This window comes from Ranitomeya variabilis, chromosome 4 (assembly GCF_051348905.1).
Source record: "Ranitomeya variabilis isolate aRanVar5 chromosome 4, aRanVar5.hap1, whole genome shotgun sequence".
Classification (NCBI taxonomy): Eukaryota; Metazoa; Chordata; class Amphibia; order Anura; family Dendrobatidae; genus Ranitomeya; species Ranitomeya variabilis.
This window is the reverse complement of record NC_135235.1, coordinates 638,443,378-638,469,948: the sequence shown is the minus strand read 5'-3', so window position 1 is coordinate 638,469,948 and position 26,571 is coordinate 638,443,378. Positions and strand designations below refer to the sequence as shown.

The 26,571-nt window shown below is 43.9% G+C and overlaps 1 protein-coding gene across 4 annotated transcripts in view; it reads left to right on the top strand.

Moving 5' to 3' along the window:
• LOC143767203 (uncharacterized) overlaps positions 1-26,571 on the top strand; it is a 684,359-nt gene that overhangs the window by 499,566 nt on the left and 158,222 nt on the right. The window contains exon 1 of one of the 4 annotated variants that reach the window (XM_077255332.1): positions 2,727-2,825. The exons of the other annotated variants lie outside the window; for them this stretch is intronic. Within the exon in view, the coding sequence (XP_077111447.1) occupies positions 2,799-2,825 (27 nt within the window). The 5' untranslated portion in view covers positions 2,727-2,798. Of the gene's footprint in view, positions 1-2,726; positions 2,826-26,571 lie in introns of those variants that run through there. 4 annotated transcript variants of the gene reach the window in all.

Here is a 26,571-nt window from a genome sequence, read left to right as displayed (position 1 = left end):
TAGTATGAATGCGTGAAGGGACCACTGCACCCACGGCTTTTGTGTACATTTAACTGTCTCTGGTCAGATGTGTCTCCACAAGTGCTACAACATAGGGATGATACCTTTTAATCTGCGAAAATACCTTGATTTTCTTTCGGGGAGTCTTAATACCCCGTATATTCCATGTCATATATATAATCTCAGACCCCATATCCACACTTAGAAAAAGGAATAATATACACCATAACCTGAGCAGGGATCAGAGCATAAAATTATCATTGGCGACTAACAAACATACCAAACAATCAAAACTGGTGTAAAAACCCAAACAAAACAGAGTTTGAACAGTGGAGGAGTATAATCCTATACTCCTACAGTCAGATAGAAAAGGGGATACCCTCACTGGAACCAGCGTCCGGTATTGTTGATAAACTCAACACCCATATGGAGAGCTCCAATTTGTGTTGCCATTAGACAAGGAGAACTACTTAGGAATCCGACACTCTAGACCCCTTGTATGACCGCAACCATTCGGCTACCTCCGCCGGATCAGTAAAGAATAAGGAGGAGCCTTCATGGACAATGCGGAGTCGAGCTGGGTAAAGCATGGAGTAAATGATGTTCTTATCCCTGAGCTGCTTTTTAACTTCCATAAATCGGACTCGCTGCTTTTGAAGTTCCATGGAGAAATCCGGGAAGATTGATATAGTAGCGTTATTGAATTTAATAGGGCCCTTGTGCCTTGCCAAGCGAAGAATCGCATCCCTGTCTCTGCAATTGAGGAGGCGCACCAAAAAAGGCCGGGGTGGAGTTCTGGGAGGAAGAGATCTCGTTATTCCACTTTTTGTTCTGCGATATGATGATAAAGCAATGTTTTTTTGCCTCGTTTTTTTTTTTTATGGTGTTCACTGAAGGGGTTAACTATTTGGACAGTTTTATAGGTCGGGTAGTTACCGATGTGGTGATACTAAATATGTGTACTTTTATTGTTTTTTTTATTTATTTACATAAATGTATTTATTGGGACAATATATAAATATTTTTTTTTTTTTACACATGTAAAATATTTTTTTTTTACTTTGTCCCAGGGTAGGACATCATGCTATAGTGTCAGATCGCTGATCGACACTTTGCATAGCACTCTGTCAGATCTGCGATCTGACAGGCAGTGCTGCAGGCTTGCAAGCCACCTCCCTGCGGACCCGGAAGGCCCCCCGCTGCCATCTTGGATACGGGGCCTGCAGGGAGGAGGATGGAGGAGACGCTCGGAACAATGTGATCACATCGCGATGTTCCAAAGGTCTCAGGAAAGAACGCAGGGAGCCCAATTCCTGCTTGATGCTTTCCTATGCCGCCAGAACGCTGCGATCATGTTTGATTGCAGTGTTCCGTGGGGGTTAATGTTAATCAGTTGATACCCGGCCGCGACCGCCAACGCTCCCCCGTCAGCGCAGCTGATTGGTGATGACGTACTATCCCGTTGGTGGTCATAGGGGCCCAGACCACCTCGACAGGATAGCTGCAAATTGGTTCCGTCACTAAGGGGTTAAAGATTTTGTATCCACTTGTGAAATTTGTGTATGTGCTAACGTGTCGGTCATAACCGGCCGGGGAATTGGCTCCATTGCCAACTCCAGAAGTACCGTGGACTCATTTGTTCATGGATTTCATCATGAATTAACCTTTGTATGGAAGGAAAACTGTTGGTTGGTTGGTAGTTGACCTAATTAGTAGTTGGCTAATTTTGTTCCGTTATCGGGTTGTTGCGGATCCGCAGTGGTTTTCCATGAGTTTACAGTACCATGTAAACCTATGGAAAACAAAAACCGCAGTGCACAGTGCGGAAACGCCGCGGTTTACATTCCGCAGCATGTCAATTTTTTGTGCGGATTCCACAGCGGTTTACACCTGTTCCATAATAGGAATTCGCAGGTGTAAATTGCAGATGGAATCCGCACAAAAACTGTGGTAAATCCGCGGTAATTCTGCAGTGAATCCGCAGTGCGGTTTACCTGAGGATTTACAAAAACAGGTGCGGAAAAATCAGCAGACATCCCCCCTACGTGTGCACACAGCCTCAGGGTCCTCTATCAGTTAATTGAAGCCTTGCTGTACACAGATTAGACCTGTAACCTCGGAGAGTAATATAACAGTAAGTGATCATTTTTCAGTGTGAAATCACATTAGACTGGGAATATAAAAAATACAATGGAAAGAGATAATGTCGACGTAAACAACTCATCGAGGAAGTTATCAATAACTGTGCTGAGGAGCAGGTAGTGCAGTGTTGGAAATGTCAGCTGAATACAGAACTGGAGTCCAACTAACGTGTTAGAATCCAATCATTGGTCCTTACACAGGCGAACTATAGCACCAGATGCCCAGTCCCAGTGCCGCCATTGTCTGAGGGAAATGGAGAGAAAAAACTTAACTGAACAAAAATGACATCACTGAGCAGTGGGAACATTGTGCAGTCAGATGAGTCCAGATTTCTGTGCTGATTAGTGGGTCAGAATCTCATACAAGCAGCAGGAGTCCATGTGTCCTTTCTGTCAGGTGCAGTAATGGCGGGAATGTGTTCTTGGCTCATCCTGGGCCCTTTATTATCTCTGGATGGATGTTTGGACATTAGGGCTTACAGAAGCATTTTGGCCAATCAGGTTCATCACTTCATGGCAGCTGTTTCCCCTACAGTAGAAGGACAATGCACCTTGTCACAATGGCCACTAGTCATAGAGGCCCCTGATCATGTGACCCCCTGACTCCTCCCCTCCTGTGACCTCATCCCAGGTCCTGTGCGCACAGAGCAGCCATATATGTGGTGTGCGGCTCTGCAGGTGGAGGTAGGTGCTGGAGATTCCCCATTACTGGGCGCAGGGGACATTAACCCCCTCAGTGCTGAGCCTGAGATAAATCTCTGTATGTGACTATAATGGGACTGTGTGTTATACCGGGGGCAGGACGGGGCCATGACTGGATGTAGTGATCATGTGACGCCGGTAACAGCTCCGGAGGTTTCTTACATGGTTGAGCCTAGACTGTATGGGCTCCTTCCAGGTGCCTGACTGCAGCCCATACACTCTAGCCAGCTCACTGTGAAGATGCTAGAGTGTATGGGCTCCTTCCTGGTATATATTATTGTAGACTGTACGGGCTCCTGTCAGGTATATATTACAGTAGTGATGATATCAGAATGTATGGGCCTCTGTCAGGTATATATATTACTGATGATATCAGAATGTATGGGCTCCTGTCAGGTATATATTAGTGATGATATCAGAATGTATGGGCCCCTGTCAGGTATATATTAGTGATGATATCAGAATGTATGGGCTCCTGTCAGGTATATATTACTGATGATATCAGAATGTATGAGCCCCTGTCAGGTATATATTACTGATGATATCAGAATGTGTGGGCCCCTGTCAGGTATATATTAGTGATGATATCAGAATGTATGGGCTCCTGTCAGGTATATATATTACTGATGATATCAGAATGTATGGGCTCCTGTCAGGTATATATTAGTGATGATATCAGAATGTGTGGGCCCCTGTCAGGTATATATTAGTGATGATATCAGAATGTATGGGCTCCTGTCAGGTATATATATTAGTGATGATATCAGAATGTATGGGCCTCTGTCAGGTATATATTACTGATGATATCAGAATGTATGGGCTCCTGTCAGGTATATATTACTGATGATATCAGAATGTATGAGCCCCTGTCAGGTATATATTAGTGATGATATCAGAATGTGTGGGCCCCTGTCAGGTATATATTAGTGATGATATCAGAATGTATGGGCCCCGTCAGGTATATATATTAGTTATGATATCAGAATGTATGGGCTCCTGTCAGGTATATACATTAGTGATGGTATCAGAATGTATGAGCCCCTGTCAGGTATATATTAGTGATGATATCAGAATGTGTGGGCCCCTGTCAGGTATATATTAGTGATGATATCAGAATGTATGGGCCCCGTCAGGTATATACATTAGTGATGGTATCAGAATGTATGGGCTCCTGTCAGGTATATATTAGTGATGATATCAGAATGTGTGGGCCCCTGTCAGGTATATATTAGTGATGATATCAGAATGTATGGGCTCCTGTCAGGTATATATATTAGTGATGATATCAGAATGTATGGGCCTCTGTCAGGTATATATTACTGATGATATCAGAATGTATGGGCTCCTGTCAGGTATATATTACTGATGATATCAGAATGTATGAGCCCCTGTCAGGTATATATTAGTGATGATATCAGAATGTGTGGGCCCCTGTCAGGTATATATTAGTGATGATATCAGAATGTATGGGCCCCGTCAGGTATATATATTAGTTATGATATCAGAATGTATGGGCTCCTGTCAGGTATATACATTAGTGATGGTATCAGAATGTATGAGCCCCTGTCAGGTATATATTAGTGATGATATCAGAATGTGTGGGCCCCTGTCAGGTATATATTAGTGATGATATCAGAATGTATGGGCCCCGTCAGGTATATATATTAGTTATGATATCAGAATGTATGGGCTCCTGTCAGGTATATACATTAGTGATGGTATCAGAATGTATGAGCCCCTGTCAGGTATATATTACTGATGATATCAGAATGTGTGGGCCCCTGTCAGGTATATATTAGTTATGATATCAGAATGTATGGGCTCCTGTCAGGTATATACATTAGTGATGGTATCAGAATGTATGGGCCCCGTCAGGTATATATATTAGTGATGATATCAGAATGTATGAGCCCCTGTCAGGTATATATTAGTGATGATATCAGAATGTGTGGGCCCCTGTCAGGTATATATTAGTGATGATATCAGAATGTATGGGCTCCTGTCAGGTATATATTACTGATGATATCAGAATGTATGAGCCCCTGTCAGGTATATATTACTGATGATATCAGAATGTGTGGGCCCCTGTCAGGTATATATTAGTGATGATATCAGAATGTATGGGCTCCTGTCAGGTATATATATTACTGATGATATCAGAATGTATGGGCCCCTGTCAGGTATATATTAGTGATGATATCAGAATGTATGGGCTCCTGTCAGGTATATATATTACTGATGATATCAGAATGTATGAGCCCCTGTCAGGTATATATTAGTGATGATATCAGAATGTGTGGGCCCCTGTCAGGTATATATTAGTGATGATATCAGAATGTATGGGCTCCTGTCAGGTATATATTACTGATGATATCAGAATGTATGAGCCCCTGTCAGGTATATATTACTGATGATATCAGAATGTGTGGGCCCCTGTCAGGTATATATTAGTGATGATATCAGAATGTATGGGCTCCTGTCAGGTATATATATTACTGATGATATCAGAATGTATGGGCTCCTGTCAGGTATATATTAGTGATGATATCAGAATGTATGGGCTCCTGTCAGGTATATATTAGTGATGATATCAGAATGTGTGGGCCCCTGTCAGGTATATATTAGTGATGATATCAGAATGTATGGGCTCCTGTCAGGTATATATATTAGTGATGATATCAGAATGTATGGGCCTCTGTCAGGTATATATTACTGATGATATCAGAATGTATGGGCTCCTGTCAGGTATATATTACTGATGATATCAGAATGTATGAGCCCCTGTCAGGTATATATTAGTGATGATATCAGAATGTGTGGGCCCCTGTCAGGTATATATTAGTGATGATATCAGAATGTATGGGCCCCGTCAGGTATATATATTAGTTATGATATCAGAATGTATGGGCTCCTGTCAGGTATATACATTAGTGATGGTATCAGAATGTATGAGCCCCTGTCAGGTATATATTAGTGATGATATCAGAATGTGTGGGCCCCTGTCAGGTATATATTAGTGATGATATCAGAATGTATGGGCCCCGTCAGGTATATATATTAGTTATGATATCAGAATGTATGGGCTCCTGTCAGGTATATACATTAGTGATGGTATCAGAATGTATGAGCCCCTGTCAGGTATATATTAGTGATGATATCAGAATGTGTGGGCCCCTGTCAGGTATATATTAGTTATGATATCAGAATGTATGGGCTCCTGTCAGGTATATACATTAGTGATGGTATCAGAATGTATGGGCCCCGTCAGGTATATATATTAGTGATGATATCAGAATGTATGAGCCCCTGTCAGGTATATATTAGTGATGATATCAGAATGTATGAGCCCCTGTCAGGTATATATTACTGATGATATCAGAATGTATGGGCCTCTGTCAGGTATATATATTAGTGATGGTATCAGAATGTATGGGCTCCTGTCAGGTATATATTAGTGATGATATCAGAATGTATGGGCTCCTGTCAGGTATATATTAGTGATGATATCAGAATGTATGGGCTCCTGTCAGGTATATATTAGTGATGATATCAGAATGTATGAGCCCCTGTCAGGTATATATTACTGATGATATCAGAATGTATGGGCCCCTGTCAGGTATATATTAGTGATGATATCAGAATGTATGGGCCTCTGTCAGGAATATATATATTAGTGATGATATCAGAATGTATGAGCCCCTGTCAGGTATATATTACTGATGATATCAGAATGTATGGGCCCCTGTCAGGTATATATTAGTGATATCAGAATGTATGGGCCTCTGTCAGGTATATATTAGTGATGATATCAGAATGTATGGGCCCCGTCAGGTATATATATTAGTGATGATATCAGAATGTATGAGCCCCTGTCAGGTATATATTACTGATGATATCAGAATGTATGGGCCTCTGTCAGGTATATATTAGTGATGATATCAGAATGTATGGGCCCCGTCAGGTATATATATTAGTGATGATATCAGAATGTATGGGCCCCGTCAGGTATATATATTAGTGATGATATCAGAATGTATGGGCCCCTGTCAGGTATATATTAGTGATGATATCAGAATGTATGGGCTCCTGTCAGGTATATATTACTGATGATATCAGAATGTATGGGCCCCTGTCAGGTATATATTACTGATGATATCAGAATGTATGGGCTCCTGTCAGGTATATATTAGTGATGATATCAGAATGTATGGGCCCCTGTCAGGTATATATTAGTGATGATATCAGAATGTATGAGCCCCTGTCAGGTATATATTACTGATGATATCAGAATGTATGGGCCCCTGTCAGGTATATATTACTGATGATATCAGAATGTATGGGCCCCTGTCAGGTATATATTAGTGATGATATCAGAATGTGTGGGCCCCTGTCAGGTATATATTAGTGATGATATCAGAATGTATGGGCTCCTGTCAGGTATATATATTAGTGATGATATCAGAATGTATGGGCCTCTGTCAGGTATATATTACTGATGATATCAGAATGTATGGGCTCCTGTCAGGTATATATTACTGATGATATCAGAATGTATGGGCTCCTGTCAGGTATATATTAGTGATGATATCAGAATGTGTGGGCCCCTGTCAGGTATATATTAGTTATGATATCAGAATGTATGGGCTCCTGTCAGGTATATACATTAGTGATGGTATCAGAATGTATGGGCTCCTGTCAGGTATATATTACTGATAATATCAGAATGTATGGGCCTCTGTCAGGTATATATTAGTGATGATATCAGAATGTATGGGCCCCGTCAGGTATATATATTAGTGATGATATCAGAATGTATGAGCCCCTGTCAGGTATATATTACTGATGATATCAGAATGTATGGGCCTCTGTCAGGTATATATATTAGTGATGGTATCAGAATGTATGGGCTCCTGTCAGGTATATATTAGTGATGATATCAGAATGTATGGGCTCCTGTCAGGTATATATTAGTGATGGTATCAGAATGTATGGGCCTCTGTCAGGTATATATATTAGTGATGGTATCAGAATGTATGGGCTCCTGTCAGGTATATATTAGTGATGATATCAGAATGTATGGGCTCCTGTCAGGTATATATTAGTGATGGTATCAGAATGTATGGGCTCCTGTCAGGTATATATTAGTGATGATATCAGAATGTATGGGCTCCTGTCAGGTATATATTACTGATGATATCAGAATGTATGGGCCTCTGTCAGGTATATATTAGTGATGATATCAGAATGTATGGGCCTCTGTCAGGTATATATATTAGTGATGATATCAGAATGTATGAGCCCCTGTCAGGTATATATTACTGATGATATCAGAATGTATGGGCCCCTGTCAGGTATATATTAGTGATGATATCAGAATGTATGGGCCTCTGTCAGGAATATATATATTAGTGATGATATCAGAATGTATGAGCCCCTGTCAGGTATATATTACTGATGATATCAGAATGTATGGGCCTCTGTCAGGTATATATTAGTGATGATATCAGAATGTATGGGCCCCGTCAGGTATATATATTAGTGATGATATCAGAATGTATGAGCCCCTGTCAGGTATATATTACTGATGATATCAGAATGTATGGGCCTCTGTCAGGTATATATTAGTGATGATATCAGAATGTATGGGCCCCGTCAGGTATATATATTAGTGATGATATCAGAATGTATGGGCCCCGTCAGGTATATATATTAGTGATGATATCAGAATGTATGGGCCCCTGTCAGGTATATATTAGTGATGATATCAGAATGTATGGGCTCCTGTCAGGTATATATTACTGATGATATCAGAATGTATGGGCCCCTGTCAGGTATATATTACTGATGATATCAGAATGTATGGGCCCCTGTCAGGTATATATTAGTGATGATATCAGAATGTATGAGCCCCTGTCAGGTATATATATTAGTGATGATATCAGAATGTATGGGCCCCTGTCAGGTATATATTAGTGATGATATCAGAATGTATGAGCCCCTGTCAGGTATATATTACTGATGATATCAGAATGTATGGGCCCCTGTCAGGTATATATTACTGATGATATCAGAATGTATGGGCCCCTGTCAGGTATATATTAGTGATGATATCAGAATGTATGGGCCTCTGTCAGGTATATATATTAGTGATGATATCAGAATGTATGAGCCCCTGTCAGGTATATATTACTGATGATATCAGAATGTATGGGCCTCTGTCAGGTATATATTAGTGATGATATCAGAATGTATGGGCCCCGTCAGGTATATATATTAGTGATGATATCAGAATGTATGGGCCCCGTCAGGTATATATATTAGTGATGATATCAGAATGTATGGGCCCCTGTCAGGTATATATATTAGTGATGATATCAGAATGTATGAGCCCCTGTCAGGTATATATTACTGATGATATCAGAATGTATGGGCCCCTGTCAGGTATATATTACTGATGATATCAGAATGTACGGGCTCCTGTCAGGTATATATTAGTGATGATATCAGAATGTATGGGCCCCGTCAGGTATATATATTAGTGATGATATCAGAATGTATGGGCCCCTGTCAGGTACATATTAGTGATGATATCAGAATGTATGGGCCTCTGTCAGGTATATATATTAGTGATGATATCAGAATGTATGAGCCCCTGTCAGGTATATATTACTGATGATATCAGAATGTATGGGCCCCTGTCAGGTATATATATTAGTGATGATATCAGAATGTATGGACTCCTGTCAGGTATATATTAGTGATGATATCAGAATGTATGGGCCTCTGTCAGGTATATATATTAGTGATGATATCAGAATGTATGAGCCCCTGTCAGGTATATATTACTGATGATATCAGAATGTATGGGCCTCTGTCAGGTATATATTAGTGATGATATCAGAATGTATGGGCCCCGTCAGGTATATATTACTGATGATATCAGAATGTATGGGCCTCTGTCAGGTATATATTAGTGATGATATCAGAATGTATGGGCCCCTGTCAGGTATATATTAGTGATGATATCAGAATGTATGGGCTCCTGTCAGGTATATATTAGTGATGATATCAGAATGTATGGGCCCCGTCAGGTATATATTACTGATGATATCAGAATGTATGGGCCTCTGTCAGGTATATATTAGTGATGATATCAGAATGTATGGGCCTCTGTCAGGTATATATATTAGTGATGATATCAGAATGTATGAGCCCCTGTCAGGTATATATTACTGATGATATCAGAATGTATGGGCCTCTGTCAGGTATATATTAGTGATGATATCAGAATGTATGGGCCCCGTCAGGTATATATATTAGTGATGATATCAGAATGTATGGGCCCCTGTCAGGTATATATTAGTGATGATATCAGAATGCATGGGCCCCTGTCAGGTATATATTAGTGATGATATCAGAATGTATGAGCCCCTGTCAGGTATATATTAGTGATGATATCAGAATGTATGAGCCCCTGTCAGGTATATATTACTGATGATATCAGAATGTATGGGCCCCTGTCAGGTATATATTACTGATGATATCAGAATGTATGGGCCTCTGTCAGGTATATATTTGTGATGATATCAGAATGTATGGGCCCCGTCAGGTATATATATTAGTGATGATATCAGAATGTATGGGCTCCTGTCAGGTATATATTAGTGATGATATCAGAATGTATGGGCCCCGTCAGGTATATATTAGTGATATCAGAATGTATGGGCCCTGTCAGGTATATATATTAGTGATGATATCAGAATGTATGAGCCCCTGTCAGGTATATATTACTGATGATATCAGAATGTATGGGCCCCTGTGAGGTATATATTAGTGATGATATCAGAATGTATGGGCCTCTGTCAGGTATATATATTAGTGATGATATCAGAATGTATGGGCCCATGTCAGGTATATATTAGTGATGATATCAGAATGCATGGGCCCCTGTCAGGTATATATTAGTGATGATATCAGAATGTATGGGCCCATGTCAGGTATATATTAGTGATGATATCAGAATGTATGGGCCCCTGTCAGGTATATATTACTGATGATATCAGAATGTATGGGCCCCTGTCAGGTATATATTACTGATGATATCAGAATGTGTGGGCTCCTGTCAGGTATATATTACTGATAATATCAGAATGTATGGGCCCCTGTCAGGTATATATGCTGCGATTCTTCTCGTATGCTGATTTGTTTGGCATGAAAAAATAATCACAGATGTGATCTGCCCCATAGATTAACACTGGTCCGAGTGCCATGCGATGCTTTCTCACATAGCGCTCGTCCGTATTCTACGCTAGTGTGACCCCGGCCTTAAACTTATGAAGCGACACAGACCACCTGCAGTTCAGCCACCATCAATATTTAAATTACAAGTTTTTCACCATCCAAAAAAATGCAAATTTTAACCTAGTTCCATAGGTTTCTTAAAGGGAACCTGTCACCAGGTTTTCCCCATATATAGTACCACCAGCGCCTATATGCCCTTATACACACCCTTCTAGAGTGCTGTACCGTATATACTCGCGTATAAGCCGAAATTTTTTTGGGCAGAAAGAGACCCTCTCGGCTTATTCTCGAGTCATTGTCGGCGGGGAAGCGGCGGCTGTCACATACTCACCTGCTCCTGGCACGGTCCCTGCATGTCCGATGGTCTCCGGGCAGCTCTTCCTGTGTTCAGCGGTCACGTGGTTCTGCTCATTAATGAATATGGATGCATAATGGTTAAGGCTAAGTGCGCACGTTGCAGATTTGCTTGAGGAAATGTCTGCATGGTTAGTGCGTCTCTTAGCAGAAAACGCAGTGGAAATTCTGTACTTTTTTATGCGGATTTGATGCGTTTCTGTAAATCGTGAGCGCTAAATAAAGATATATTTAAAAAAATAAAGGAATTTGATGCATTTCCTTATTCAAACTCTTCACGAGATACCCTCATTAATATTAACTAAAGACACACACCCATGCACCCATGTAAGAGCATTAACATAATTAACCCCTTACTGACCTCGGACGTACTATACCGTCCGAGGTCAGCTCCCCTGCTTTGATGCAGGGCTCCGCGGTGAGCCCGCATCAAAGCCGGGACATGTCAGCTGTTTTGAACAGCTGACATGTGCCTGCAATAGGCGCGGGCAGAATCGCGATCTGCCCGCGCCTATTAACTAGTTAAATGCCGCTGTCAAACGCAGACAGCGGCATTTAACTACCGCATCGGGCCGGGCGGCCGGATATGACGTCATCGCCGACCCCCGTCACATGATCGGAGGTCGGCGATGCTTCTGAATGGTAACCATAGAGGTCCTTGAGACCTCTATGGTTACTGATCCTCGGCAGCTGTGAGCGCCACCCTGTGGTCGGCGCTCACAGCACACCTGCAATTCTGCTGTGTAGCAGCGATCTTATGATCGCTGCTACATAGCAGAGGCGATCGCGTTGTGCCTGCTTCTATCCTCCCATGGAGGCTATTGAAGCATGGCAAAAGTGAAAAAAAAAAGTTTAAAAAAATGTGAAAAAAATAAATAAAACATAAAAGTTTAAATCACCCCCCTTTCGCCCCAATCAAAATAAATCAATAAAAAAAAAATCAAACCTACACATATTTGGTATCGCCGCGTTCAGAATCGCCCGATCTATCAATAAAAAAAAAGCATTAACCTGATCGCTAAACGGCGTAACGAGAAAAAAAATAGAAACGCCAGAATTACGGTTTTTTGGTCGCCGCGACATTGCATTAAAATGCAATAACGGGCGATCAAAAGAACGTATCTGCACCGAAATGGTATCATTAAAAACGCCAGCTCGGCACACAAAAAATAAGCCCTCACCCGACCCCAGATCACGAAAAATGGAGACGCTACGGGTATCGGAAAATGGCGCAATTTTTTTTTTTTTTGAGCAAAGTTTGGAATTTTTTTTCACCACTTAGGTAAAAAATAACCTAGTCATGTGAGGTGTCTATGAACTCGTACTGACCTGGAGAATCATAATGGCAGGTCAGTTTTAGCATTTAGTGAACCTAGCAAAAAAGCCAAGCAAAAAACAAGTGTGGGATTGCACTTTTTTTGCAATTTCATCGCACTTGGAATTTTTTTCCCGTTTTCTAGTACACGACATGGTAAAACCAATGATGTCGTTCAAAAGTACAACTTGTCCCGCAAAAAATAAGCCCTCACATGGCCAAATTGACGGAAAAATAAAAAAGTTATGGCTCTGGTAAGGAGGGGAGTGAAAAACGAAAACGGAAAAACGAAAAATCCCAAGGTCATGAAGGGGTTAACCTACATATGCTGTAAAAAAAACAACTAAGAAACCTGCGTGAAATGCAATATGTTTATTTTTCAAAAAATAAAACCTGCATGGGCTCCCGCATAATTTTCATAACCAGCAGTGGGAAAGCTGACAGCTGATGTTACTATTCTGGAAAGGAGCCAATAACCATAAAGGTTCCCAGGCTATTAATATCAGCTCACAGCTGTTTGCTTAGCCTTTACTGGCTATTTTACAGGGGGACACAAAATATTGACATAAAATCCAACCAGCAAATGCTAGGCAGACAGCTGTAGGCTGATATTTATAGCCTGTGAAGAGGCCATGGATATTGGCAGCCCCACAGGCTAAAAACCATCAGCTCTCAGCTGTCGCAGAAATGGCGCATCTTATAGATGTGCCAATTCTGGCACTTAGCCTCGCTCTTCCCACTTGCCCTGTAGCAGAGGGGTTCATAATTGTGCGGTTGATGTCACCTTTTTATTGTCAAGTAACATCAAGCCCACAGGTTAGTAATGGAGAGGCATCTATCAGACATCTCTCCATTACTAAGCTGGCCTAATGTCACCTTACAATACAAAGGTGACATTAACCCCTTATTACCCCATATGCCACCACTACAGGGCAGTGAGAAGACAGAGGCTGAGTGCCAGAATTGGCGCATCTTACAGATGCACCTTTTCTGGGGTGGCAATAACCATGGTCCCTCTCTAGGCTATAATATCTGTCCTCAGTCACTGGCTTTCCCTCTGTGGCACAGAAAATTTTGCGGGAGCCCACGCCAGTTTTTTCAGTGAAAACATTAAATACATACAGGCCCCAAATTTTACACACACACACACTACTAACCGTATTAGTCACTGACCTATATAAGTCTAACTGTTCTGCAATGGTTTACTGTATGTAAACCATGTCTCCTATCCTGTCAGCCTCTGCAATGATTTAACAGAAGCCGACAAATTAACTATCAGCTATTCCGCTGTCCGTGTGATATATTATATTATATATATATATACACACATATACACACACACATACATACACACAGACAGTACAGACCAAATGTTTAGACACACCTCATTTAAAGATTTTTCTGTATTTTCATGACTATGAAAACTGTACATTCACTCTGAAGGCATCAAAACTATGTGGAACTATATACTTAATAAAAGTGTAAGGCAACTGAAAATATGTCTTATATTCTAGGTTTTTCAAAGTAGCCACCTTTTGCTTTGATGACTGCTTTGCACACTCTTGGCACACTCTTGGCAGTCTCTTGATGAGCTTCAAGAGGTAGTCACTGGGAATGGTCTTCCAACAATCTTGAAGGAGTTCCCAGAGATGCTTAGCACTTGTTGGCCTTTTTTGCCTTCACTCTGCGGTCCAGCTCACCCCAAACCATCTCGATTGGGTTCAGGTCTGGTGACTGTGGAGGCCAGGTCATCTGGCGTAGCACCCCATCACTCTCCTTCTTGGTCAAATAGCCCTTACACAGCCTGGAGGTGTGTTTGGGGTCATTGTCCTGTTGAAAAATAAATTATGGTCCAACTAAAAGCAAACCGGATGGAATAGCATGTCGCTGCAAGATGCTGTGGTAGCCATGCTGGTTCAGTATGCCTTCAATTTTGAATAAATCCCCAACAGTGTCACCAGCCAAGCCCCCCCACACCATCACACCTCCTCCATGCTTCACGGTGGAAACCAGGCATTTAGAGTCCATCCGTTCACCTTTTCTGTGTACAAAGACACGGTGGTTGGAACCAAAGATCTCAAATTTGGACTCATCTGACCAAAGCACAGGTTTCCACTGGTCTAATGTCCATTCCTTGCGTTATTTAGCCCAAACAAGTCTCTTCTGCTTGTTGCCTGTCCTTAGCAGTGGTTTCCTAGCAGCTATTTTACCATGAAGGCCTGCTGCACAAAGTCTCCTCTTAAGGGCTTGTTTCCATTTGCGAGAAACACGTCCGTATCTCGCATGTGGAAACCAAGCTGTAGCACCGGCACTCCAGAGCGGAGCATGCGGCCGCATAGGAACACATGGAGCTGCACGCTCCGCTCCAAAGTGTCAGCATCACAGCTTGGTTTCCACATGCGAGATACGGATGTGTTTCTCGCAAATGGAAACAAGCCCTAACAGTTGTTGTAGAGATGTGTCTGCTGCTAGAACTCTGTGTGGCACTGACCTGGTCTCTAATCTGAGCTGCTGTTAACCTGCGATTTCTGAGGCTGGTGACTCGCATAAACTTATCCTTAGAAGCAGAGGTGACTCTTGGTCTTCCTTTCCTGGGGCGGTCCTCATGTGAGCCAGTTTCTTAGTAGCGCTTGGTGGTTTTTGCCACTGCACTTGGGGACACTTTCAAAGTTTTCCCAATTTTTCCGACTGACTGACCTTCATTTCTTAAAGTAATGATGGCCACTCGTTTTTCTTTACTTAGCTGCTTTTTTCCTGCCATAATACAAATTCTAACAGTCTATTCAGTAGGACTATCAGCTGTGTATCCACCAGACTTCTGCACAACACAACTGATGGTCCCAAACCCATTTATAAGGCAAGAAATCCCACTTATTAAACCTGACAGGGCACACCTGTGAAGTGAAAATCATTCCCAGTGACTACCTCTTGCAGCTCATCAAGAGAATGCCAAGAGTGTGCAAAGCAGTCAAAGAAAAAGGTGACTACTTTGAAGAACCTAGAATATAAGACATAACAAAAAAGTGTGAAACAACTGAAATTAAGTATATAATTCCACATGTGTTAATTCATAGTTTTGATGCCTTCAGTGTGAATGTACAATTTTCATAGTCATGAAAATACAGAAAAATCTTTAAATGAGAAGGTGTGTCCAAACTTTTGGTCTGTAGTGTATCTCTTTAGATTTTATATACACCTATACTGTGTGTATATATATCTATTCTATTGTAACCTGTCAGTGTGATTTTACTGTACACTGCACCTGAATTGTCGGCCTTTCAAAGGACACCGTTGCGTATTTTTCGCAAGTCACACTGATGGCCCGTGTGGTACGAGTTTTTCGTGCACAAATAGACTTTCATTGGCGAGTCTCGGCTGATATACGGTGCAAATCACAGCATACTGCAATTTCACTCGCACATATACGGCCGTGAAAAAAAAGTGATGGGAGATTAACATTGGTTCGAGTGCTATGCGATTTTTTTCTCGCATAGCACTCGTCCGTATTCCTCTCTAGTGTGACCCCGGGAAAATCATTAAAAATTTATATTTTTTAAAATTTGTAAAATTTCTGATTTTTTACAAAATAAAGCAAAACATATCAACTCAAGTTTACCATTATCATAAAGTCTAATATAACACGAAAAAAAAAATTAATCTCAAAATCAATGGGATGTTGAAGCATTCCAGAGTTATTACTATATAAAGTGACACTGGTCAGATTTTAAAAAATTGGCCCCGCCACAAAGGGGCTAAGAGCTTGTACATGTGAACATTGTTTCAAAGGTGGCTTACCTGTCTCAGGCAGGTTTCACACCAGCGTTCGGCAGCCTTCTTCCTCCATTAAGCCCTGCCCACTGCTGCGCCTCTTCCTTCAGCTCCGCCTAAGTCTGCATGCGTCCCCTAACATTGGGTACGCAGGCATGCCTCATTTTGAAGATGAGCTGAACTGCGTCAAACGCAACATGTTGCATTTTATTGCAGTCGGCGCAGCGTTAAAACAACGCATGCGGAGGCATCCGCTTGGCCTGCGTACCCAATATTAAAGATAGGGTATGCAGGACGCATGCAGACGTAGGCAGAACTGAATGAAGAGTTGTGGCAGTGAGCAGGGCTTAGGCTACTTTCACACTAGTCAGTCGGTACGGGCCGTCGCAAACCGTCGGCCCGACGGACAGTGTGTTTTATGTAGAACGTGGGCAGCGGAGGCAGTTTTACAACGCATCCGTGGCCCATTGTGAGTTCCAGGGAGGAGGGGGCGGAGTTTCGGCCACGCATGCGCGGTCAAAAATGGCGGACTCGACTTTTTTTGTGCCGACGGTCCGCCAAAACACGACGCATCTGTCGCATGACGGATGCGACGTGTGGCAATCCGTCCTTATGTGTTGCTAATGAAAGTCTATGGAGAAAAAACGCATCATGCAGGCAACTTTGCAGGATGCGGTTTTTCTACAAAACGACGCATTGAGACGTACAGCAAGCGACGTTAGTGTGAAAGTAGCCTTAACGGAGGAAGAAGGCTGCCATCCGCAGCCCTGCCGAACGCTGGTGTGAAACCAGCCTAAGGCTGTTATTATAGCACCTTCCATGTGTTACACAGATACATCATGGGCTTGTCCTGCCCTACACATGAAATGAAAGGCTAAAATACAATGTGGAGACTTCATCAGAGCAATGTTTTATTTACATTCAGAACTGGTTTAAGAGGAACAAATGACCATTTCCCACAGAAATCTCAGACTTTTACTTATAGAAATACTGGATAAATATCATTTTACCATTAGATATAGAAACATTTCCAATTTTATAAAACTGCATTTTTTTGCATTGAATAACTTTATGCCTTTGCTTGTTTCATTTTATGCATTTCTACAGTATTGTAAAACTGTAGTATGCTGTTGGTGCATGCGGGCTGGACTGTCGGTTTGGTATGTGGCTCTGTTCCCCCCAGGCCTGCTTCCGATGTCTGAGGTTTCGGTGTCCCAGACCAGAGATCATAGTACCGGCCTTGAATTGTGAAGGACACGGCATCCGACCCTGAGAAACATCCAAGGTGGGAACGCCCCATCATGTCGAAGAGAGTCTGCTAGATCCAGGCCTAGCAGACCAGTGCTGGTGGGTTCGTGGATGCCAGGAGGGGGTTGGCCTAAAGGAAGGTCTCATCTTTTCCTGGCGGGTCGGAGAGTTGTCCCGTCGGTTTTTTGGACAGAACATTTCCAAAACAACCAAAATTGAACAGCAGATCTCTTGGGAGGCAGACTTTAGTCCTCTGTTGCAGAAGCGAAGTACTCTTAAACTGATAGGTGAAGAGTAGGACACACTAGAAAGTTGGCGTGCATGATTGTTCAGGGCAGTGGCGGTGTGGACCGGCCACCAGAGAAGGCCTAGACCGAAGCCTGGATATTTTAAGAGCAGGGTCACAGGAGCCTCTGGAAAACATGGAGGCTGCATGAATAGGAAGGTTTCCCCAGGAGACGTCCATATAGCTCAGGGGCGAACTAGGACATATTTGTCCTGTCTTTTCCATTTTATTTTTTTTTTTTTAAAGTAGCCCCCTCACTGCCTGGTAGGATATACAGTGGGGCAAAAAATATTTAGTCAGTCAGCAATAGTGCAAGTTCCACCACTTAAAAAGATGAGAGGCGTCTGTAATTTACATCATAGACCTCAACTATGGGAGACAAACTGAGGAAAAAAAATCCAGAAAATCACATTGTCTGTTTTTTTATCATTTTATTTGCATTTTATGGTGGAAAATAAGTATTTGGTCAGAAACAAACAATCAAGATTTCTGGCTCTCACAGACCTGTAACTTCTTCTTTAAGAGTCTCCTCTTTCCTCCACTCATTACCTGTAGTAATGGCACCTGTTTAAACTTGTTATCAGTATAAAAAGACACCTGTGCACACCCTCAAACAGTCTGACTCCAAACTCCACTATGGTGAAGACCAAAGAGCTGTCAAAGGACACCAGAAACAAAATTGTAGCCCTGCACCAAGCTGGGAAGACTGAATCTGCAATAGCCAACCAGCTTGGAGTGAAGAAATCAACAGTGGGAGCAATAATTAGAAAATGGAAGACATACAAGACCACTGATAATCTCCCTCGATCTGGGGCTCCACGCAAAATCCCACCCCGTGGGGTCAGAATGATCACAAGAACGGTGAGCAAAAATCCCAGAACCACGCGGGGGGGCCTAGTGAATGAACTGCAGAGAGCTGGGACCAATGTAACAAGGCCTACCATAAGTAACACACTACGCCACCATGGACTCATCCTGCAGTGCCAGACGTGTCCCACTGCTTAAGCCAGTACATGTCCGGGCCCGTCTGAAGTTTGCTAGAGAGCATTTGGATGATCCAGAGGAGTTTTGGGAAAATGTCCTATGGTCTGATGAAACCAAACTGGAACTGTTTGGTAGAAACACAACTTGTCGTGTTTGGAGGAAAAAGAATACTGAGTTGCATCCATCAAACACCATACCTACTGTAAAGCATGGTGGTGGAAACATCATGCTTTGGGGCTGTTTCTCTGCAAAGGGGCCAGGACGACTGATCCGGGTACATGAAAGAATGAATGGGGACATGTATCGTGAGATTTTGAGTGCAAACCTCCTTCCATCAGCAAGGGCATTGAAGATGAAACGTGGCTGGGTCTTTCAACATGACAATGATCCAAAGCACACCGCCAGGGCAACGAAGGAGTGGCTTCGTAAGAAGCATTTCAAGGTCCTGGAGTGGCCTAGCCAGTCTCCAGATCTCAACCCTATAGAAAACCTTTGGAGGGAGTTGAAAGCATTAAGCTACTTACGGGTAGCTGCGTTTTTCGGAGGCCCATGACAGCACTACGAGAGAGGGGATCCGCCCTTCAGGAACAGGAAACCTACAGAGATACAAAAGGGCGGCACCTCTCCCTATGCATCAGTTGTATATTAGAGCCTGAGAGGACTACCGCGGTTAGTAGCACACAAATATTATATACAGTTTATATACAAAACTAATCCAATACAAATACCACACGTGAGATCTATATATATCTCATTATATACATTATAGGAAGTGCAACCCCCCGTGAATAGGGAGGGAACTAAGGGTGCTGTCATGGGCCTCCAAAAAACGCAGCTACCCGTAAGTAGCTTAATGCTTTATTCGGACTCCCATGACAGCACTACGAGAGAATTACAGAGATGTAAAACTACCTTAGGGAGGGACTATAGCCTGCAGCACCCTTAACCCGAAGGTGAGATCAGAGGAGCACCCCAAGTCCAACCGATAGTGCTTGAAAAAGGTGGAAGGGGACGACCACGTAGCTGCCTTACATATCTGGTCGATTGATACTCCAGATCTTTCCGCCCAGGATGTAGCCATGGCCCTGGTGGAATGCGCCCTCAGATTCTGCGGAGCCGGACCTCCACCTGCAGTATAAGCCAGAGAGATAGCCTCCCTAATCCACTTCGCTAGTGTGAACTTCGAAACTCTAAGCCCTTTCCTAGGACCTTGGAAGGATAAAAATAACGCATCCTCTCTCTTCCAAGTATTAGTGACTGTGATGTATTCTAACAGGCATCTCCTAACATCTAATGTATGGAGTAGTTCTTCTTTGGCGTTAGAGGGGTTAGGGAGAAATGATGGTAACACTATCTCCTGTGATCTGTGAAAATGTGAGGCGACTTTTGGCAAATAGGCGGGGTCCGGTTTTAGGACTACTCTGTCCTGTAAAAACTCTGTATATGGGGAGAGTCTAGAGAGCGCTTGAATGTCCCCTACTCTACGAGCAGATGTTATCGCTACCAAGAACGCTGTCTTGAGGGACAATAATTTAATTGAAGCAGAATGTAAGGGCTCAAACGGTTCTCTAGTCAAGGCTGACAGGACTAGGTTGAGATCCCAAGGTACCGACCTGTTCTTGTGTATAGGTCTAGCTCTACTAGAAGCTTTTATAAACCTTGATACCCAATAGTTATTAGCAACGTTACAAGAAAACAGGGCCCCCAGGGCTGAGACTTGTACTTTTAGTGTACTCGTGGATAGGTTTAACTCTAACCCTTTCTGCAGGAATTCTAAAATTTGGTTAATTGGTAACCCTTCTTCAATTCTGAAATCTGAAGAGGCCAAGAACTTCCTCCAGGTTCTAGAGTAGATCTTTGTTGTTATATTTTTTCTACTCTTCATAAGGGTATCAATTAAGTTTAGGAAAAACCTCTGTTTTTTAATAATGACCTCTCAAACACCATGCCGTCAAATGGAGCCCCTTCACCTGCGGATGGGTGATCGGACCTTGATGGAGTAAATTGGGAATGTCCGGAAGTACCCAGGGGTCTTCCACCGACATGGTCCTGAGCCACGCGAACCAAGCTCTCTTGGGCCAGAAAGGGGCGACCAGTATGACCCTTGCTCGGTCCTCCCTTATTTTCCTGACCACAAGAGGTAATAGGCCCAGCGGGGGAAACGCATAAGCCAAACGGAAGTCCCATTTGATCAGGAAGGCGTCCACTGCCAACGGATTCTCCCTGGGATTCAGAGAACAGAATTTTTTTGTTTTTCTGTTGTCCCTGGTGGCAAACAGGTCCACGTCTGGATGACCCCACATGTGGACAATCTGACCGAAGATGTCTCTGTTCAGGGACCATTCCCCTTGTTTTAACGTGTTGCGGCTTAGAAAGTCCGCTTTTATGTTTTCTTTCCCTTTTAAATGTAGAGCAGTTAAAGATAGTAAATTGCTCTCTGCTGTCTGGAGAAGGCGGTCTGCTACTTCCATCAGAGATTCGGAGTGTGTTCCACCCTGGTGGTTTACGTAGGCTACTGCCACCTGGTTGTCGGAGAGGATCTTGACATGGTGACCCTGTAGATACACGAGGAGTTTTTTAACTGCTAGCTCAATAGCCATTAACTCTCTCTGATTGGAGGAAGCTGATGTTTGAGGGTCCCATAGCCCTTGAACTACGATGTCACCCATGTGCGCCCCCCATCCCGTAGGGCTGGCGTCAGTTGTTATTACACGAGTCACATGTGTCACCCAGGGAACTCCTGCCGACAGATTGCCTTCTCCTAGCCACCATCTGAGAGATGTAAGTACTACTGGACTTAACATCACCTGACCCTGCAAGGACCCCTGTAAGGCTCTATCATTGTCCAGAACCTCAAACTGTAAAGGTCTGGTATGGAATTGGGCCCAACGGACGGCAGGAATGCACGAAGTTAGGGATCCTAACAGTGACATAGCCTGTCTAAGGGTCATGGATGGTTTATTAATCGCCTTCAACACCTGTTGTTGAATGTGGAGTAATTTATCAGGCGGCAAACAGCATTGTTGGGTCTCTGAATTTAATAACAGTCCGAGGAATCTCTGAATTTTTAGGGGCTGTAAACGGGATTTGTCATAATTTATAATCCAGCCCAGATGTTCTAGTTTGGCTATGGCTGTCATTGCTTGCGAAAGGCAATGATCTGCTGAATTCCCCACAATAAGGAAATCATCCAGATAAGGTATTATGAGGATATCGGATTCTCGCAAATATGCCATAACCTCAGCGACTACCTTGGTAAATACCCTAGGAGCTGCAGAAATGCCGAAGGGAAGGGCTCGATATTGAAAATGACGAACAATTCCCTCTATAGACACCGCCACCCTCAGGAACCTCTGGAAGTTCTCATGGATAGGAACATGATAGTATGCGTCCTTAAGATCTACAACTACCATAAAGCAGTGTTTGAACAACATCTTTATTGTAGTACTGATAGACTCCATTTTGAAGGTTTTATTAACCAGGAATTCATTAAGAGATTTAAGATTAATGATGGTCCTAAATGACTTATCTGGTTTTTGAATCAGAAATAGAGGAGAGTAGAACCCTCTTCCTCTTTCTGAATCTGGGATCTCAATCAGCACCTTTTTAAGACATAAATTGGTGACTTCAGCTTCCAAAGCCGTTTGTTCAATAGAGGAGGAACGTAAGGGGGTTAATTTGAACTTATCCTGAGGCCAATGGTCAAACTCCAGTCTCAGGCCGTCTGATACAATGCCTCGGACCCAGTCACTATTAGTGATGTCAGACCATGCGGAAGAGAAGGCTGCCAATCTCCCTCCCACAGGGATTGCTAGTCATTGGTCTGACTTTTTACGTTCTTTTGAGGAACGGCGGAACATATAGCCCGTACCTCTCTTGCGTCTATCCTTCCATCTGAAATTATCTCTCGAGGGTGAGGACGCGCGTTTCCTTCCGCGACCAAACCTCCTTCTGTTGAAGGGGCGACGGTAAGATGCTGATGCCAGATTAGGGAACTTCTTCTTGTCATCACCTGCTTTTTCAAGCAAGTCATCCAGAGTTGGTCCGAAGAGATATTCCCCTTTACATGGGATAGCGCAGAGCTTGGATCTTGATTGGATGTCACCGGACCAACATTTTAACCATAAGGCTCTACGAGCCGCGTTGGAAAGACCTGCTGCTCTGGCCGCCATCTTGACAGAATCCAATGAAGCGTCCGACAGGAAGGCCGCAGCATCTTGAATTACTGGGAGCGCATTCAGGATTGTATTCCTGGACGCACCTTCCTTAAGTTGTGACTCCAGCTGATTCAGCCAGACCATTAAGGATCTTCCTGTACACGTTGCGGCCACCGCTGGTCTCAGAGATCCAGCCGCCATCTCCCAGGTACCTTTAAGAAAGGTGTCTGCCTTCCTATCCAGCGGATCTTTAAGGGACCCCATATCCTCAAAGGGTAATGCGGCTTTTTTGGACGCTTTTGCCACCGCAGCATCTAGCTTAGGGGCCTTGTCCCAGGTATCAACCGCTGCATCCTCAAAGGGATACCTGCGTTTTAAAGCTGGTGGTAACGAGCCTTTTTTCTCCGGTTTCTTCCACTCTCGGAGAATTAACTCTTGAACTTTATCTATCACCGGAAAAGATCTGCGTTTCTTATGGTCTAATCCGCTGAACATTAATTCCTGCCTGGAAGGTTGAGTTTTTGGCTCTTCCAGGCCCATCGTACCCCTGACCGATTTAACTAGTTTATCAACTCGGTCCAGCGGCAGACAAAAACGGCCAGAGTCCTCTTCCGATGACGAGGAAGAGGGAATAGAGCCATAGGAACCTTCCTCTCTTTCTTCCTCCGAAGACTCAGAGATTAAGGGAGTTCTAGGTTTTGAACTTCCCGCCTGGGATAGAGACCGCAGGGATTCCCTTACTTCCAGACGGATCATCTCTTTTAAGTTAGCCGTAGTTGCAGATTCTTCCGCTACCTAGGGGAGGACAATAAGGTGATACCATCTATCCGACCTGATGTCCCTTAACCCCTACCATACCTGTAGACCTCACCGTCTGCTGTATACAGGGGGCACATAACTTTTTGGGATAAGAATCTGGTAAGGGGATTCCACATAGGGCGCACTCCTTATGTTTCGTCTTTGCACTTTTCTTCCCCTAGAATGACAAAGTATAAGGGGGCCCGCGTCACTGAGTGAACATTCACGTAGATCACTTACCAGTGTACGCCAAGAAAGGTACCGGAACACGAGGGGGTTCTTTCCCAGTCGACGCTCTCGATCCCTGCTTGGACGAGCTTTTGCGGCTGGACTGGTCACTCCTGACATGCTCCTTCTCCAAGGGCTTCTGTCGCACCTCCAGTAGCTGAGGCTGCTCACCATCACTCTCCATGATGGAAGTGTGACCAAAAGCAGGGCTCTAAGTCCGACACCTGCTTAAATCCCCCTGGGTTCCGGTCAGCAGGCTGCCTGGCGTCATCCCATTGGTTTCTGCTTACCAGACCGCAGCTGGGAGGTCAGCGGTAGTTAGTGGGGAATCCGGTGTCCAGGATCGATGGGCGCCGCCATCTTGGATAGACTGCGCATGCGCAGCCATCCAGTAACCCGGAAGCGCCTGCCGACTCCGCCCCCGGCGTCACAGCACTCCGGAAACGCTCCTGAGAGCGGTGCAGGACGCCGGAGATGTGCGACAGCGCTCCGGTCGGCGCCGCTCTCCCGTCACCGCCACCCCACTCCACCGCCGCACCGCATCGCTGCAAGAACCAAGGGGGGGATATACTTACCAACGCCGGCATAGAATGGAGATCAGGCAATCCTCCGGACCCTGCTCCCTGCTGTCATACGCCACCGACGTGCAGTCCAGCCAGGACCACCGTGGCGCCTCCAGGGACATCCGCACCGGCCGAGGTAGGAGACCCCCCCGCTACCAGATTCGGCCGGCCGGCCTGGGATCCACTACGGAGAATTTCATCTGTAGGATCCTGTCCCTCCAGGAACAGGAAACCAACTGATGCATAGGGAGAGGTGCCGCCCTTTTGTATCTCTGTAGGTTTCCTGTTCCTGAAGGGCGGATCCCCTCTCTCGTAGTGCTGTCATGGGAGTCCGAATAAAGTCCATGTTGCCAAGCGAAAAGCCAAAAACATCACTGCTCTAGAGGAGATCTGCATGGAGGAATGGGCCAACATACCAACAACAGTGTGTGGCAACCTTGTGAAGACTTACAGAAAACGTTTGACCTCTGTCATTGCCAACAAAGGAAATATTACAAAGTATTGAGATTAAATTTTGTTTCTGACCAAATACTTATTTTCCACCATAAAATGCAAATAAAATGATAAAAAAGCAGACAATGTGATTTTCTGGATTTTTTTTTCTCAGTTTGTCTCCCATAGTTGAGGTCTACCTATGATGTAAATTACAGACGCCTCTCATCTTTTTAAGTGGTGGAACTTGCACTATTGCTGACTGACTAAATACTTTTTTGCCCCACTGTATGTGTCCTGAAGCTCACACATCATTCTTCACAGACCGATGATGAAGATGGGCATGGAATAACCTGGACGCAGACCTTTCGGCGGCTGGCACATAACGGATTCGTCTTCCCTCCCTACTCTATCTGGCTCTGGGGGGGCCAGAGGGCAGGGGGATTCGTGGCATGGACCGTCCTCTGGGGAACCACAAACACTCTTGATGTGTTAGGGCCTTGCTTCGTAGACCACAGATGATACGGTAGTGACAATTCTAGGTGGGAGATTAGAGTGACAATTCCACTGTCGCCCTCAAAAGCCGTATCTGAAAAAAAGGAAAATCGTTAATAAAAAAAAAACAACCAAAACCTAAGTCAGAAACTGGGCTGGGTGGTCCAGACCCATGTCTGCCTCCTACTGACATTAAGCTAAAAAGGATTAGCTTCGTGCCAGTTGGTGGTGTGGCCTACTCTACAGGGAAATACCTAAAAAAAATTTTTGCATAGCATAAGCAGCATACACTCATATTTTTTTTGTGTACCCCAATGAAGCATTAGCCCCCCCACATCAACCAGATGGCCATACAGCATAACCTCGCTCCCCCAGTCAGAAACCTCCACCTGACATTAACCAGCGGGCCACACAGCATAACCTCGCTCCCCCAGTCAGAAACATCCACCTCACATTAACCAGCGGACCCCACAGGATAAATCTAAAGCCCACCAGACATTCCCTCCCCTCAAGCGTAAATCCAAATATGACGCCCCCTGCCACAACCATAAATCCCATCAGACACCCCCTCCAATCGAACGCCACCCCAGCTTAAACTCTCATCGGACGTCCAACCCCCACAAACCCCCATCGGACGTCCAACCCCCACCGGACGCGGAACCCCCCACTCAGCAGAAACCCCCAGATGCAGACCCCCCACCCCGCACAAACCCCCATCAGACGTGGACCCCCCCCACCCAGCACAAACCCCCATCGGACGTGGACCCCCCACCCAGCACACACCCCCTTCGGACGTCCA